The following is an 18237-nucleotide window of genomic DNA, read 5'->3' as shown; positions in this document are numbered from 1 at the left end:
TAGAAGACCAGATAAAAAACCTGAATGAAGTTGATATTATCTTTGTTGTAGTTTGATAATATAGAGTTTATCAAATTGTGTGTGTGTGTGTGTGTGTGTGTGTGTGTGTGTTTGTGCATACGTGGGTGCCCTCCCAATCAAAATGTTCCAGATGTTTTATCACCATGAAAGTTCCTTCTGTCTTTGTGGATTTCTTACCCTGCAGAAAGATCTCTACACCTGCAGGACTTTACTCTGGTCTCTACCTTAAGCAATCTGCATAAAGAATGTGCCTCCTATAACAGTCATGTTCACTCCTTTTTTCCTTATCATTCTTTATTCCTACTTCTCTGAACTTCCTTCTCATTGTCCTACCCAGCCCCTTTTAGCTTTCTTTTATATGTGATCTTTTCCAATTGGGAAGTAAGTGCCTTGAGAGCAAAGACTTTTCTTTTTTTTTATATATTTATATTCCCAGAACTTTTGCACAAACCTGATATATGGAAAGTGATTAATATCTGTTTGTTGACTTGATCTGATAACATCGTATTTCTATATTCATTAAATAAACAAATTAAGAAATTTGAAAATCAAATAATATTGGCATTTTATTTGAGAAAGTTATTACCGTAATTAACATTTTGGAATCCAAATTTTCATGAAGATGATCTGCCAAATGAAAAAAAAATTCTTGATTCTTAGAATAAAAAAGGACAGTAAGTAGTCATTTATACTATAAAACCTTTCATAAAGATTGAACTCCAGTTGAGCTTTACTGGTATTCTGCTTTTTGCTAGTAAGAGTTTTTCACAGCTTTGTTTCAAAATTCAAAAGAATTGACACTAAGATACACTAAGATCTTGTCAAAGGATAATTTTACTCTGGAGTTATAGCCCTTTTTATGTTCTTTTCAGAGATAGGATGATTAGGAAATTGATGGAGGGACTTGCAGGGAGAAAGAAATTGTTTTGAATTCATTGCAGTAAGGAAGGTGAATAAATCCAATATTATTTAATTAATTTTCCCTTATCTCAAATTGTAGTGAAATGATATATGTGCAAGATAAAAGGATCTTTCAGAGAAGTGCAAAGAACAAATGGTTTTGGTTTTAATAGGTAACTTAGTTTCTTCTTAGAGAAATAAATTACAGTAAGAAAATGATTTTAGAAGAAAAACATGTAAAAGAAAATATCTAAAAAGTGATTATGACAGTCATTGTGGTTAAAGGTACTAAACATGAACCAGATTCAGTATGAATGTTATGAAGTATCTGTTTTCTTTTGCTGGAGAATTAGGGAATGGCGTTGTTTTAAAAAGTCATGTCTTTTTTTTTTCCCTGAGCAAAAATGTGGCCAGTGACCCAGATCGTCTCAGCATTGGCTGAAGTCTTTGAGATTGTACACATGCATGCATTATGTAGTAATAAAAGGAAACAATTTTTTTTAAACAATACTTATGACCTCCAAACAGAAGACTACATTATTATTAACTCTTCTAGTACTTTCCCACTTATTTTGAAGTTTCATTTAGTTTACAGTTACTTTGCACTCCCAAAAGATATTCTTTGTACAAACCTTGAAAAAGAATAAGCAATTTTAGCCTCTGAGTTGTAGATAAATATATTTCTTCCTTTAAAAGTCTAAGCTGGTATGATTGTTTTTCAGTACTGTGCTAGCGAGAATCACACAGCATAATGTTTTAATAATTCAGCTTAGTTCACATATCTCCTCAATCCAACATTTAATCATTATTATCTGTCAATGAATTCTAAAAATCTAGTTATTTTTTCTTTTAAAGTATGAAGTCAATTGTCCCTAACTCCATAGTTAATTAAATCTTAGGTTTCTCTGTCAACAGTTTTTCCTTTTTTTTTTTTTTTTTGTATCAGAAGTGATACAAAGTGGTGTTATTTAATTTTCCACAAGATCATTTTTTGTCAGTTCTCATTACTATACCTATTATTAAAAAAAAATCTCAAGAATGTTCCCCCAATCTTTTTCCTTTTCATGCATTGGAGATGGGAGAAATCTATTTATAACAGCTATGGAAAAATTGCTGATATTAAGATTTGAAAGAAAAAGATAGAAAAACCTCACAAACCAAAGGTTTTTCCTGTGTATTTTATAGGAAAAAAAATCATTTTCCAGATTTTTCTTATCTGTCATAAAGTATTTGATATGAATGTCTAAATTTGACACAGGAATATGCTTACAGATTTATTAAGTATAAAAGGCTTTATATTTCCTAAATATTCTATTTTTAAAACTCTTATCAGAATGAATTGGAAAGAATAGAGAGACCATTACCTTCTATTTCTTTTACATCTTTCGGTTCTCTCTTTCAAAATGAGTGAATCTTTCAAACAATGCAGAGCTTTGTGTGGGTGCCAGGTCCAATACACTGGCATGAGGTTCTCTTTCAGTGACCTACTATTTTTCTTTTTTCTTTCTTTTGTTTAGTTATTCCTTCTCAAGAGAACACAATTCAGAGGATTATGATGTGAATGTACAAAAAAACTCTCACAAAAATACTTTATATGATGAGACCAGTGGTGATTATAGGAAGAATTAGGCAGTACAAATATGCTTGGATAAAAATTTGTTAGAATATAAGTCCTAGAGAAAGAATACTCAAAACAGGTGAATAAATGGTGAAAGGAATAAATGAGATGAGTACAATAGAAATGGGAGGAAGTATGTCATGCTGAGATAGTAGGAAAACTGTATTTGAAGTTAGAAGACCTGGATTGGAATCTTATTTCTATTCTTGCCTCTGTGACTTTGAACATGTCTTTAACTTCTCTTGTTCTCTGTCTTCTCATTTACAAAATGAGTGCCTTGGATTAAATTAGCTTTTATGTTCCTTCTAGATCTAAATCTTTGATTTTATGATCCTCTCACTATCTGTCTGAGTGCCATAGAAATTAAACAATAAAGAGGTTAATATAATGTAGAAAAATGAAGGATAGTTTCAGGGAGAAGATGAGACTTGAATTGGACTTGAATTGTAGGAAAGACTAAACAGAATTGTTTCAACTTTTCAAATAAGAATAAAATTCACCCTGAATTTTACCGTAGATGGAATAAGTTAGTATGATACAAGTAATCTAATTCTTGACTTTTGGTTGAATGATAGTCATTTACATTTGACATTATTGACAATTTGATAGCTTCAGAGTGAAATCTGTGAAAATCTTTAGATCTGTATTTGAGCTTCTAGAAAGTAGCATTTTTTTTGTTTTGATTAATCCAGAGGGCAGAAAAGACCACCCTTATCATGAATCATAATTCTGCTACTGTTTCTCAAGAAGCTTCTCCATGAAAAGGTAGGAGATTACATTTTTGTGAAAGTGTCTTAAATTGTATGTACTCAAGTAATATTAGCTCATAAACTCCATTCACCCCATAGATGTTTAAGGTTACCTCACTTTGTTCCCTTGGGATGGTAATTTGGTATAAATCTTTCCAAGAACCAATTCATGTTGTATTTCTTCTATTTTCATCATGTTAGGAAAAAATGCCTTCATCTGTTTTGGCGTAATATAGAATGGAGGAATATATTTGTGGTCTTTTCAAGCCAATAATGACAAAATATTTAAGGCTCTGTTTTTAAAGTCATAACCATAAACTTTGTAGCCAAGTACTTTGAGTAAAATATTGTAGAACAATTAGAGCTTTCTATTAGACAAACTTTTAAAATTCAGATTAATAAACATTTTTTAGAATCCCTTAAAATAGCATTTTTTGGACTATATTAAAAATTGTTTTAATGCACTAAATGATATACTAGTGAATGTTGGCATATTGCTATGGATCTGAAAATAGAGATAGAAACTCTTGGAGACTGTTGAATTTCGAAATGGGTGTCATATGGGGGAAGTGTGAGTGAATTCAATTCAATTCAACACTTGAACAAATATTATTTAAGTACCTATTATATAGAGGTGACAAAATCTGGGTTCAAGATCTTCTTATGACACATCCTATTTCTGTGACCAAAAGCAAGTCTCCTTTTTAGTGCCCATAAGCTTCTTCAAGACCATAAATTTGTATCAATTGAGGGAGTTATACCAGAAATTTTCTTTGCCAATGAAATCATAGATCTGTAAATGCCACCTTCCTTGCGTACTTCCAAAGATGGCAAGTACTGAACTCATATCATATTGTTGGGATATACCAAAGATGTTGGGATACTGAGGTGTGGGCTTTGATGTTGTCTCTTAAAGGATTCAGGCTCAAACCATCTCCAAATCAAGCATGAACATTTATTTGGAGTGTTTACTCAGAGTAAGGGATCCCGTGAATTTCCTTTTCTTTCTTTTCTTCCTTTTCTTTCTTTTTTCTTTTCTTTTCTTTCTTTTCTTTTTTTTCTTTCTTTTCTTTTTTCTTTCTTTTCTTCCTTTTCTTTCTTTTTTCTTTTCTTTTCTTTCTTTTCTTTTTTTTCTTTCTTTTCTTTTTTCTTTCTTTTCTTTCTTTTTTTCTTACTTTTATTTCTTTTTCTCTTTCTTTCTTTTCATTTCTTTCATTTCTTTCTTTCTTTCTTTCTTTCTTTCTTTCTTTCTTTCTTTCTTTCTTTCTTTCTTTTTCTTTCCTTCCTTCCTTCCTTCCTTCCTTCCTTCCTTCCTTCCTTCCTTCCTTCCTTTCATGCATGGGTAATTTTACAGCATTGACAATTGCCAAACCTTTTGTTTCAATTTTTCCCCTCCTTCCTCCCATCCCCTCCCCCAGATGGCAGGTTCACCAATACATTGAACTTCCTTTTTAAGGGAAAGGGGGCAATCCAGAAGAATGAAATGAGGATTTTTATTCAGAAGGAAAGTAAGAAAAAAAAAACAGGAGAATTGAACAGAGCAGGAAAATTGGATAGTCTCCAATTATTTTTCAATACTATTAAATACATAGCAAAAATCCCTGTGACTAGATTAAGGAAAAGGCCCTTTTGTTCTAATGAAGTCCAAGAGGTAGAGTAACAGAATTATTGGGGATAGGGCAGTAGTTAAGATTCTATCAATATCATTGCTTACGTCTCTAGTCCTAAGGTAAAAGTGCTGTGAGTGTCCAACATAATTTTTTAAACTGTAATTTTAAATTACATTTATACTCTTAAAGTTGTAATTCTAATTAAAATTTTCTAGATGGTTCATTTGTAGAGACAGGAGCCTGTATTCTGAGACATATAATTTACAGATGGGGAGTAGAATCTAATGACTGGTTCACTACATATACCAAGTTGGCTAAAACACACATTTTTAGATCCAAAATAGTCTGGGGTAATTGTTTCTGTTGACCCAGCCCCTGTATTTCTGAATTGACCTGGGGTCATCCATTGTTAGAAGGAATTTTGTTTATTTCTAGAGGTAAGTACCTACTAGTCCCAAATCAAAAAAGACCTCATAGCCAAAACTGCATAATGAACAATGATTCAGCTCAGAGTGAAAGGGGCATAGACTTAAGTCAAATTACCTTTTTATTTCTACCTCAGGTAAATTATCATTTACCGCTAGAATGAAATTTAAGCACTGGGAACATCTAACTCATTGCAATTATCACAGATATAATCATAGACTTTGGTAGCAGTGCAAAATCTCTTCCTTTTTAATTTCTCTTGATTTGGACAGGGAAAGAGCCAAAGTTTACATATAGTTAGAAACCACTTCTCTCCAGTAAATAATTCTAGTTTAACATTGTAAACCAGTTTCTGGGAGGGTTGTTTAAATCACTCTACTTCTGGAAGTAGTCTCATTTTAAAGCAATTAAATCTTTTTTTTTTTAATTGACATTTTTGGCACATACCCCCAGTAATGGGTCACTTCTCATCTGCCATACAAATGGATTATTCTTGGCATAATGGACTTGAAATCAAGAAGAGATGAATTTGAATCCCACCTTGAATACTTACTGTGTGACCTTGGGCAAATCACTTAAACTCTTTTTGCCTCAGTTTCTCAAACTATAAAATGGAAACAGAAATGAAACCTACTTCTCAGGGTTGTTGTGAGAAATCAAATGAAATAACACATGTAAAATGTTTTGCAAACCTTAATGTCACTTACTAGGATTATTGCATGTCTTAGGTCACCTATGACTTTAAGGCTCTGTAAGGCCATCTAGGACAGAAATCTTAATCATCTTTGTATCTCTTGTACACAGTGCTTGGTAGGAGCAACTTACATAAAATGCTCAGTTATTGCTAGATGAATGAATGAATGAATTGCTATCCTAATTTGTTATGTTGTATAGACAAGAAAATGATATGATTATTTCTTGAGGAATAGTTTATCATTCAGGCCTTACTGATTGAAATATCAGTGTGATATAGTGGAAAGAGTGTTGGGCTTAGGAAAAATATGTGCTAAACTTGGCTCTGCCAATATTCTTTGATCTGGAACAAATCATTCAATTTCTTTCAGGTTCTTCCTGATCTGCAAACTGAGGGTGGATGTAGAGGGTGAGGATTGGTCATGAGTGTGTATATGTAATTTAATATTTTATTTTTTCCCAATTAGATATACAATAATTTTAACATGAAACTTTAAAACTTTGAGTTCCAGATTGTCTCTCTTCCTTCCTTTCCATTCTCCACATACATGTAACACATGTGAAGTTATGCAAAACCTTTTCAGAAAACAAAGAAAACATAGATCCTCTTGTCCTCCCCCCATCAAGAAAAACCCTCAAGATAAATTGAGTTTAAAAAAGTATGCTTCAGTCTGTATTCAGATACAATCAGTTCTTTTGCTGGGTATGAATAATATTTTGCATAAGTCCTTCAGAGTTTTGTTGGGTCATTATGTTGCTAATATAGTGAAATCATTCACAGCTAATCATTTTACAATACCGCTGTTACTTTGTGCGTAGTACATTTCACTTTGTATCAATACATGGAAGTATTTACAGGTTTTCTGAGAATATCCTCATCATTTCTTAGCGCAGTAGTATGCCATCATAATTACATATTACAGTTTATTCATCCATTCCCCAATTGATGGGCATCACCTCAGTTTCCATTTCTTGTTCCCAGAAAAGAACTGCTATAAATATTTTTTTGTACACAAAGGTCCCTTTCCTTTTAAAAAAAAAAAAAATCTCTTGGAATACAACTCTAGTAGTGGCACTGCTAGGTTTGCATGGCCCTTTAGGCATATTTCCAAGTCCTCTATGGAATGGTTGAATCAATTTGCAAATTTATCAACATATTTTTCATATGGCTGTAAATAGCTTGATTTCTTCATCTGAAAACTGTTTATATGTTTTGATCATTTAACAATTGGGGAATGCTCTTATTTAGTTTTTTTTTAAAATTAATATGACTCAGTTCCCTACGTTTGAGAAATGAGGCCTTTATCAGAAAAACTTGCTTCAACATTCTTTTCACAATTACTTTTGCTGTTTCTCTCTGTTTATTTTATTCTCTCTCCTTTCACTCTCTTTCCTCAAAAGTGTTTTGCTTCTGACTATTCTCTCCCCCAATATTCATTCCCTTCTATCATCCTCTTTCCTTTTCATATTCCCTTCCCCTTCTACTTTCCTACAGGGTAAAATAGATTTCTATACCTAATTAAGTGTGTATGTTATTCATTCTTTGAGCCAGTTCTGATGAAAGTAAGATTCACTGACTCCCTCTTCTTTCCCTCTCTTCTCTTTCATTAAAAAAGATTTTTTTCTTGTCTCTTTTATGGCAGATAATTTATACCACTTCACCTCTCTCTTTCACTTTCTCCCAATACATTTCTCCTTTACCTCTTAATTTTAATTTTTTAGATATTATTTCTTCATATTCAATTCACACCTGTGCCTTCTGTCAATATTTACTCCCTCTAACTACCCTAATAATTAGAAAATTCTTATGAGTTACAAGTATCATATTTCCATGTAGGAATGTAAACAGATTAACTATATTAAATTTCTTATGATTTTCCTTTCCTGATTAGCCCTTATGTTTCTCCTGAGTCTTGTATTTGAAAGTCACATTTTCTATTTAGCTCTGATCTTTTCATCAAGAATGCCTGAAAGTCTTCTATTTCACTGAATACTCATTATCTCACTGATATTTAATTTTGATAGGTAGATAATTCTTGGTTGTGACCCTAGCTACTTTGCTGCCCAGAATATCATATTCCAAGCTCTCCAGTTCTTTAATATAGAAGCTGCTAAATCTTGTATTATCCTGACTGTGGCTCCAGTATATTTGAACGATTTCTTCCTGAATGCTTGCAACATTTTCTCCTTGATCTGGGAGTTCCAGAATTTGGCTATAATATTCCTGGGAGTGATCATCTTGGGATCTCTTTCAGAGGATGATCTTTCCCTTTCTATTTTAATTTCTTATTCTAGAAGATTAGGACAGTTTTCCTTGATAATTTCTTGAAAGATGATGTCTAGGCTCTTTTTTTGATCATGGCTTTTGGGTAGCCCAATAATTATTAAATTATCTCTCCTGAGTCTGTTTCTTAGGTTAGTTGCTTTTCCAATGAGATAGTCCATGTTATTTTTGATTTTTTTCATTCCCTTGATTTTGTTTAATTGTTTCTTGATTTTTTCATGAAGTCATTTGTTTCCATTTGCTTAGTTCTAATTTTAAAGGAATTATTTTCCTCAATGAGTTTTTGTACTCCCTTTTTCTGTTTGGCCCAACTTTGCTTTTTAGTATTCTCCTCATTGGCTCTTTGTATTTCTTTTTGTATCACTCTTATTTCTCTTCTTAATTTTTCCTTTACCTCCCTTACTTGATTTTTAAAATTCCTTTTAAGCTCTTATTGTAAGCCAGAATTGCATCCTGGATTGGAATATGGGCAAAACAACAGACTCCTGTCTCAATGCTAGTAAAGAGACTCCTACAGTCTTCTGACCAGCTGTCCAGCTTCCTTACCATCTGTAGGTGGAGACCTCTGGAAGCTAAGTCCTGCGGTTGCTGTCACCCTCAGCACTGATCCAGTGGCTCCCAAGCCCTGCTCCTGGTGTGCTGGGGCTGTTCTGCCATAGCCTTCTCCCCCTAGTGTGACAAATCTTTCCTGCTGACGTTCTAAGTTGTTTTTGGTGTCTGTGGACAGAGCAATCTGGAAATTGCCACTGCTATCACTGATTCAGAGGTTCCCAAGGTCTGTTCCTGGCCTTGTGCTGGAACTGTGCTGGAACATCTTGTTCTAAAATGCACTCTCACCCTGGTGCAACAGATCTTTCCTGATGACCTTCTAAGTTGTCTTTGGCTGAAAAATTGTATTACTGTCTTTTGGGGATTTTGACACTCTAAAATTTTTTTAGAGATGTTATTTAAATGTGTTTGGAGGGGTTTAGAGAAAGAGCTCAGAGAATCTCTGCCTTTACTCTGACATCTTGGATCCGCTTCCTAGGAAGTAGGTGTTTTGCCTTTTAAAGATCTCTTCTAGCTTTATAATGTGCAGTTAATAACTTAGACTGACTTTTCCCACTTCATTGCAATTCTTATTTACTAAAGTTTTGCTCAAAGTTAAATTCTTCCAAGATTACTGTAGTTAGTAGATTTTGGATTTGGATGGACCATCATGTATAGGCTTTGGTGTTCCCTCAATCTCAAATCTTTCTTGAATTTAGTTCAGCAGTTTTCCAGTCTTTACCTAGAAGGCTAAGATATGCCTTTTAGTTCAGAGTTGAATTTTGTGATGAAATTTAGTTGAGTATAGCAAAGAATCCAACATATCAATATGCACATGCTTTAGTGGAATAAGTATTGTCTTTGGATCTTTTTATCCTATTTCTATACTTCTTTCATTGAAAATAAGTAATTTATTTCTATAATTTCTACTATAATTTAGAGAGGTTATAGTTTGTAGACTTCCAAACCTGCAAATGACTCCTATCTAGTCTTCTTTCTAGAGCTTCGGTCTTTCCTAGATAGCTAATGTCTGATAGCTCTTAGAGGATAGGATCATGGCTTTATAGCTGAAAGGAAATTTGAAGGTTATCTGGTCCAGTCTTCTCACTTTGCAGATGAGGAAACTGTGGTTCAGGTAGGCTTAGCAGAAAAGGTCAACAGAACTGTCTAGGATGGAACCAAGATTTGAACTTGTTTTCTGATTCCAGATCTGCCATTCATTATACTATATCATAGACCTGGCTTGCTAGGAGTACTAAGCAGCATATCAAAAGCCAAATAAAGCCAAATATTCTTTAACTCATTTGCTCAACCATTCTTGATTTGTGCATCATTCTCACCTTCCATATCCAGTTGCCTTTCTTTAAGTCTTGCCTTTCTTTATAAGAATATATATTATTCCCTCTTTTTCATTCCCACTGCCACCATCTTAATCCAAGTGGTTATACTCTGTAATGGAAGTAGCTTAAGTTCAAAAGACAACTCTCAGCCATAGCATGGTCATTCAGGAGGGTCTCACTGAGTAGATGTTATGGCCAAGAATCAAGAGGACACTTTGCCAACTTTGAGGAGAAGTAGCACAATAAAATATTTGTGCTTCTTTGCTTGTCCAACATTTAATTAAGCACCAATTATGTACCTAGCAACTACCTTATTTTCAAAGCATATGTTACAGTGATAAAACATTTTCAATAGGAAAATAAATCAGTGTGCATGATTACTTATAAGTGAAACTGAGTTACTTAAAACCGAGTAACTTATAATTTTTACTTAAAACTAACATTAAAACTTTTAAAAAAAGATATGAGGGACTTAGATCAGCTCTCTGTGTTTTGAGAATTTCCTCTAGAATTATGCCAATTTGTGTCTGTCCCATGAGGCCAAGCATGGCATAACATCTAGGCCAAAAAAAAAATCCCAGAAGGATTCCATATCAGTGGCATATTTTGGCCAAACTTGGCATAAGAAAACCTAGTGAGAGAAAGTCCCAGAAAGCGGATTCCATACCAGGAATATATTTTGCTTTTTGTCTCTCTACATGGGCATTTTGCATACCCTGATGATTACATCAGCTGATTGTGAGAAAAATTTTACTGTTGTTACAAATGTGACTATATCATAAACTGCATGTGATTTCAATTTAAATTAGATTGCTACATTTGTCACTCTTCAAAAAATAACATCTAAGTAGACTGTATGTAGGAAATGGACTAATGACAATTATTTTTTGTTTTTCTTAAACTGAGAAGAAATATATCTACTCATGCACTTCTTTATAGAATATTATACTACTTAAAATCATCAGTAGGTCTGATGATCAGTAGGTCTAAGATCAATTATAGACTCATTAGAGAAGAGGTTCTAAAATTTTTATTTCAGGACCAAAAGAGTAAAAATGATTGAAGACTCCAAAGAATATTGTGGTTCATGTCGTATATTAGAAATTAAAACTGATAAACTATAAAATATTTTTTCATTTAAAATAATGATCAACTCACTATAGTATCATTTAAATAAAAAATAATGATTTTTCAAATAAAAAACAATTTATTGAGAAGAGTGACATTGTTTTAAATATTAGCAAATCTCTTTAATATTTTTGTTCCTGTAGTATCTCCATCTGATTGGATAGCTTTTCTCAAAATTTCTATTTAAGGAAGGAATACAGGCTAGTCATTTGGTCATTGCTTTCCAGGTTGCAAATCAAACTTGTTATGTGTCTAAACTCTTTATTATTAGCATCTTCACTGTAGCCTTGGAATTTATTGGAAATGTCCTCTGTCCTTTGGGGTCTTTCCTTCTGATTGGATAATTCCTTCCAGAACCTCCATATAAGGAAGGAAGACCAGCATTGTCTCATTATTCTCCTGACTGTACTTAATATTTCTACTCTCATTCCCTCATGCTGGGTACCTATCTTCCCTCCCTTCTCCCTCTCTCCTTACCCTCACATTTCAGTTTGCCTTTTTGTATTTTCTTCCCTATTGGAATGTAAGATTCTTATTTTTTTGAACTTGATTTTTATTCCTAATGCTTAGCACAGTGCTTGACACATAATAAGTGCCTGACAAATGCTCTTTGACTAAAAGACAAATATCTGGTTTAATAGAAGATAACTGAATTTTCTTATCTGTTTCTGCATTAAATTTGTTGTGTAATAACAATACATTTATATAATATCTACCAAGTGCCAGACACTGTGCCAAGACCTTCACAAAAGTTATCTTTTTTATCTTCATGGCAACTTTAGGAGGTACCTATTCCTATTATTCCCATTTACAGTTTAGGAAACTGAGGCAAACAGGTTTAGTGAGTTACCTAGGTCATACAACTAAAAAGTGTTTGAGGCTGTATTTGAACTCTTCTCTGGGTGTAGGTGGCTCTCTTCATCACAAGATCATTGGAACTGGCCTCAATCATTTCATTGTTGGAAAGAGTCACATCTCAGATTGATTTTTTTTTAAGAAGCTAAAAGAGGCCATTTTGCCTCATTTTTAACTTAGCCTTAACCACTGCATGAGCATTGCCTCAGAGAAACTGAGACCTGGGAAAGACTTTATCTTAAAAAGGGTAAGATCTTCCTCTACATCTTGGGTCATCTCCAATTGTTCTGATTTATATCTTGCCACTGGATGTGGATGGCTGTGGAAGAGAGAGTAAGATGATGACTTTGCACAGCCCTCCTTCACTTAAATCCAATTATTTGTAAGTCAAGGTATCATCTTCTTGATGTCACTGGTCCTCTTCAAGAATAAAGGACAAACAACAATTACAACTTTTTTACTGTAAAATCAGAGAGTTGAGGAATCAACAATTCATGTCATTGTGACATCTCTTGGAGTGGCACCAGAGTTTAACTTTTTGGTTTCAAGGTTATTCAGCTGAATCCTACAATTTTGGAATCTAATCTGTAGGGGAGAAAAATATGTACAAAAAGAACATAGCATGGCTTATTCTCTCCTCCTTATTTTGACCTTGGCATTTAATTTGAGTTATGGCCAAGGAACATATGGATCACAGAATAATTAGCATTATAGTTGGCATGACCTCCTCATTTTACAAATAGCTAAGGTCCAGAATTGTTGATGTACTTATATAAAATTACAAGGGTGGCTAATAGAAGAGGCAAGACTAAAATTAAAATTTTCTAACTCCTAATTCAACTGCTCTTTTCATTATATCATGTTCTTTTTTATATCATATTGTTCATGGAGGGGAGGGTAATGAAGAGGAGGAGGGAGGAGGGAGAGAGAGAGAGAGAGAGAGAGAGAGCGCAACCCACACATAGTGGCAGGGAAAAAGACTTCAGAAAAGATGATAGTTTTATGTTTTATGTTAATTTTGCAATTTGCATAACTACTATTTTTTAAATTAGGCTTGCAGTGTCACCTTGAAGATTATCATATTATAATTATTTATCATAACTATTTTAAGCAATGGATAGTTAAATTAACTTTTACTAGAATGTATCTATATGTTAGCCATCATCTATGAGTTAAAATCTTTTGTTATACAGAGATTTTTGTAGCAATGAGATTTGATTCTAACTTTTGAGGACCTTTGTAGGTTTGCTAGGGCATTCATAGTTTATGGTTAGTTTTGACCAACAAGTCAGAATAATTATGTATATGTAAAAATATATCTGTAAGTATATGGTCATACTGAAATTGATCTGTAATCTCATCAATTCAAAAGTTCCCTCCAATGATGTGGATTTCAATTCAGTCTAAACCTGCACATTCTATGTGACTTATCTATTCCTTCTCAGAGATTCGCTAGCAGAACCCACCCAATATGTTAGGGACCTCCATTATTTTCTTCCGACATCTCAGTGTGCCAACCAAGGTTTTTGGCTGCCCACCTGTCATCCCTTTCTTTTGCTATATAACCAGTCTATTTTCTTTTCACATTTATGTGATTATTTGATTATATCTTTTATTTCTGTTGTTCATGGTTCCTCATTGGTTTTATTTTGCAGACTCCTCACAGTCACCATGTATTTCTCTACTGCACCATGTATATTCTTTTTCATAGCAGTTTTATTCTTCAATATAATGCTGATATTAACAAAATTAATCTTTTCTTTCCTTGGTAACTGAGTGAAGGAACTTTAAATTTTTCCCAAAATGTACTCTCTTCCCATCTAACTCTGGACCCAATCCATCAATTGTTTGTATCATTTATCCCAGATTTACATACTGATGGACAAGTTCTATAAAGTGACCATCCTAATGCATCCCGAAATCTGGTCAATAAACATTCTTAATCCATTTGGTCTTTCCTATATAGTTGATCAGGCTAACTATCTTAGAGAAATCATGGATCTCTTCCTGGAGATTCTGCGGTGTTCTGAGGCTTGATACAATCACACAATGGTATCTGGGGAAAAAAAAAAAGTTTTCTAGGGACATCATCACCATCCTCAGAAATTCTACCTGGATTCTGCCAATTCTCTTCCATTCCAGTTTTTCCTCTATTGGGAAGCTTACATCTCCATATTTTCCCTTTGCCTGATGTACATTATCACAGGGTCACTGAACAGGGTTATTTCTTTTGTATAACTTCTAAGGAATCTTGAATGGCTTTAATGTATGTATGGGAAACACTTTGTTGTAAAAGAGTCTGAAAAGCACAATTCTGTTTTACTAAATCAAATGCTTTCGGTATACAAAGCCTATTTTGTGTGTGTATGTTTCCCTATTTTTATCATCTAATTTTATGGTTTGTCATTTAAAAAAGAATTGTACATAATAGAATTTTTCTGTTTGCATAGCTCAATCTTATACTGATTTGGACATGTCAAAAATTTAAGTTGGATATATTTGTGAAGTCATGTTTCTTAAAAAATATAACTAATAGTGTGGATGTTAGCCTTTTCTCCTTGTAGCAATGTTAAAAGGTTAATATTAATTTTATTTTTTTGTCATTTGTCATGGAAATCATTCTTGAATAAAACTTATAGGCTTATTGTAGGCATTCTTCTGGGTTCTCTATTAACTACCACTTCTGCACAAATATAACATAGGGAAAATTGATGTTTATAATGGGGAAATAAGCATTGGAGAATTCTTAAGTACCTTTGGTGGTGAGTGAAATCTGAAGTAACTAAGGAAACAAAGATTTGCATTTCTGAGCATATAGAATTATTAAGTAGTGCATGCCAATTGCATAATAAATCTGGGACTAGGCTTCTTTAGCATGGCACCGAATCCTGAATACTGGAGGAGACAGATTTTTATTCATTAAAAAAAACCCCAATAATGAGGTTATAAAACAGGATATATAATTAATTAGTCAATGTGATTTCCAATTAGAAGAAAGATTAGGGACTTTCTGAGTTGGAGAGAGCAAATAGATTCAATTCCTTGAAATTAGAAAATGAAGTGTTCCATTTCCCATAAAGGTCTGTATTTACCAATAGAATGTGAAAATAATAACTGATGGACCAGTATGGAGCTAGTTTTCACATATAACATATGGGATGTTTAATTTTGAGAAAATTCCTTGCATTATTCTTTGTATTTGAATGGATTTCTGGTCAGCAAAATCTAGGCCCTAACTTAGAGGTCTCTAAGCAACAAGTAGAAATGGTCCAGCTTTCCCAGCCAGGTTAGGTTCAAACAGTGTAATAAGATTTTCTCATAATTTCCATAATTGAATAAAATTTTACTCATAAAACAGAAATTAGATTAGACCTATAATTTAATAGAAAGACAACTGAATTAGATCCAGAATTGAGTCATAAGATGGAGTCAGTTTGGTTTACTTGATTCTCACAATTTTCTCACCTTCCATTCAAAGATAATCTAAATGATGTTTACTATTAATTGTGTTAAGATATTATATTTTAATAATCTGAATCCAGTTTTTAAAAAATTGTTAATGAATGTGTTTATTTCTCTGTCAAAATATTTGATCAACCATAATCATAAAAATATTGCTACATTATTTAAAAATAATGTTAAGAGTTTCTTTCCTCCCATTTTTCTTCTTTAGGCAATAGAGATTATGCCACAAATGATCCATTGGAATTTAAGTCTCACCAATGGTTTGGAGCGTCCGTGAGATCTAAACAGGATAAAATTTTGGTAAGTTCTTTAGATGATTTAATAGTTTAAGTTAATTAAGTAGTTCAGTTAGTTAAGAAAATCTCATGTGCAAACTCTAAAAATAAGTTTTTTTATGCCCCCAATATGTAAATGCTATCAGATAATGACTTAAAAGGAACTTAAAGTTTCATTTATTTATTTTGCTTTTCTGATCATCAGGTGACAGGTAAGTGGCACAAAAGGAAAAAGTGCTAGACATGGATTCAGAAAGATCAAAGTTTAGATCTTTCAGATATTTATTTATGAAACTGCAAAGTTATTTAGTCCCTCTCAATCTTGGTTTTCTTCTTTGTAAAATGGGATAGTAATAGTATCCACTTCCTAGTGTTGTTATGAGGATAAAATAATAATTTTGAATTTCTTGGCAAAAAGTGTTATCTAAATGGTAATTGTTGTTATCTATTAATATTAATATCATTGCTAATTTCCCCTTGGAATTTTTTATGTTTGTATAAACTTCATATTTAGCTATAAGATATGTAAAAATGTAGTTTTAAGCTTAATAATGTGATTCATGGTGGAATGAAAGTATGTGATATATGAACAAATTTTTGATTAAGGAACAATTTTCATTAAAGACTCATTTTATAAAGGGCTGTATATTAAATAGGGCTCATTTTTTGCTATGGAAAATTATAATCTAATGAAGAAAATAGAGCCAGTTCATACAAGATGCATATCTGAACTTAGTTCATTTAAAATGATACTACTTGGCAAGGAGCTGGAAACTGAATGGATACTCATCAGTTGGAGAATGCCTGAATAAATTATGATGTATAAATGTTATTGAATTTTTTTGTTCTATAAGAAATGATCAGCAGGATAACTTCAGAGAGGCCTGAAGAGACTTTCGTGAACTGATGCTAAGTGAAGGGAATAGGACCAGGAAAACATTGTATATAGGAACAGTAAGATTAATACGATGATCAGTTCTGACAGATGTGGCTCTTTTCTTTTTTTTTTAAATTATATATATATATATATATTTGTTATAGCTTTTTATTTACAAGATATATGCATGGGTAATTTTTCAGCATTGACAGTTGCAAAACCTTTTGTTCAAATTTTTCCCCTACTTTCTCTCATCCCCTCCCCCAAATGGTAGGTTGACCAATACATGTTAAATATGTTAAAGTATAAGTTAATTACAATATATGTATACATATCCACAGTTATTTTTCTGTACAAAAAGAATCAGACTTTGAAATAGTGTACAATTAGCCTGTGTAGGAAATCGAAAATGCAGGCGGATAAAAATAGAGGGATTGGGGATTCTATGTAGTGGTTCATAGTCCTCTCCCAGAGATCTTTCACTGGGTGTAGCTGGTTCAATTCATTACTGCTTTGGAACTGATTTGGTTCATTTCATTGTTGAAGAGGGCCACGTCCATCAGAATTGATCATCATATAGTAGTGTTGAAGTGTATAATGATCTTCTGGTCCTGCTCATTTCACTCAGTTTCCAGTTGCTGGCCACTACAAAGAGGGCTGAGATGTGGCTCTTTTCACTAATGAGATGATTCAGGCCAATTCCAATAGACTTGTGATGAAGAGAGCCATTTGAATTCAGAAAGAGAATTGAATTGGAATTGAACTGGATCACAATATAGTATTTTCACTTTTTTATTGTTTGCTTTCATTTTGTTTTCCTTCTAATTTTTATCTTTTTTATTTTGATTTTTATTGTGCAACATGATAATTTTGAAAATATACATAGAAGAATTGCACATGTTTAATATATTGCATTACTTATCATCTAGGAGAGGGGACAGAAGGAAGGGAGGGAAAAAATTTGGAATACAAGGTTTTGCAAGGGTGAATGTTGAAAATTATCTATGCATATGTTTTGAAAATAAAAAGCTTTAATAAAAAATGATTCTACTAATCTGTCATATCTGTACATATGACCTCAGCTATTTGGAAGTACAATTTCAGTCAATCAACAAGCATTTATTAAATCTTTATTATGTGCCAAGCACTGTGGTAACTCCTGGGAATACAAAGATAAAATTGAAATAATTCCTGTCTTCAAAGCAGCTTATATTATAACAAAAAGACAATATCTACATATTATCTACATAATATGTAAGACATCTAGGTGATGCCATATTTACAGTTGTGGGCCTGGGATCAGAGACTCTGGTCTATGACATTAGCTATGTGAACCTGAGCAAGTCCCTTGATCTTATTTGGAAGTACACTAGAATGGGGAAGGGAGGGCAATGGGTCAAAAAGTCTTCATTAAAAGGTGGTACTTGGACTGAGTCTTGAAGGAAGCTAGAAATTCCAAATGTTAAAG

At 33.0% G+C, this 18237-nt stretch overlaps 1 protein-coding gene across 1 annotated transcript in view; it reads left to right on the top strand.

Annotated features, from left to right (window-relative positions):
- Positions 1-18237, top strand: part of ITGAV (integrin subunit alpha V) — a 128079-nt gene that overhangs the window by 28956 nt on the left and 80886 nt on the right. The window contains exon 3 of the mRNA XM_031960349.1: positions 15826-15917. Within this exon, the coding sequence (XP_031816209.1) occupies positions 15826-15917 (92 nt within the window). The remainder of the gene's footprint in view (positions 1-15825; positions 15918-18237) is intronic.

This window comes from Sarcophilus harrisii, chromosome 3 (assembly GCF_902635505.1).
Source record: "Sarcophilus harrisii chromosome 3, mSarHar1.11, whole genome shotgun sequence".
NCBI lineage: Eukaryota > Metazoa > Chordata > Mammalia > Dasyuromorphia > Dasyuridae > Sarcophilus > Sarcophilus harrisii.
The sequence above is the reverse complement of the archived record's forward strand: the minus strand, read 5'-3'. Positions and strand labels throughout refer to the sequence as shown.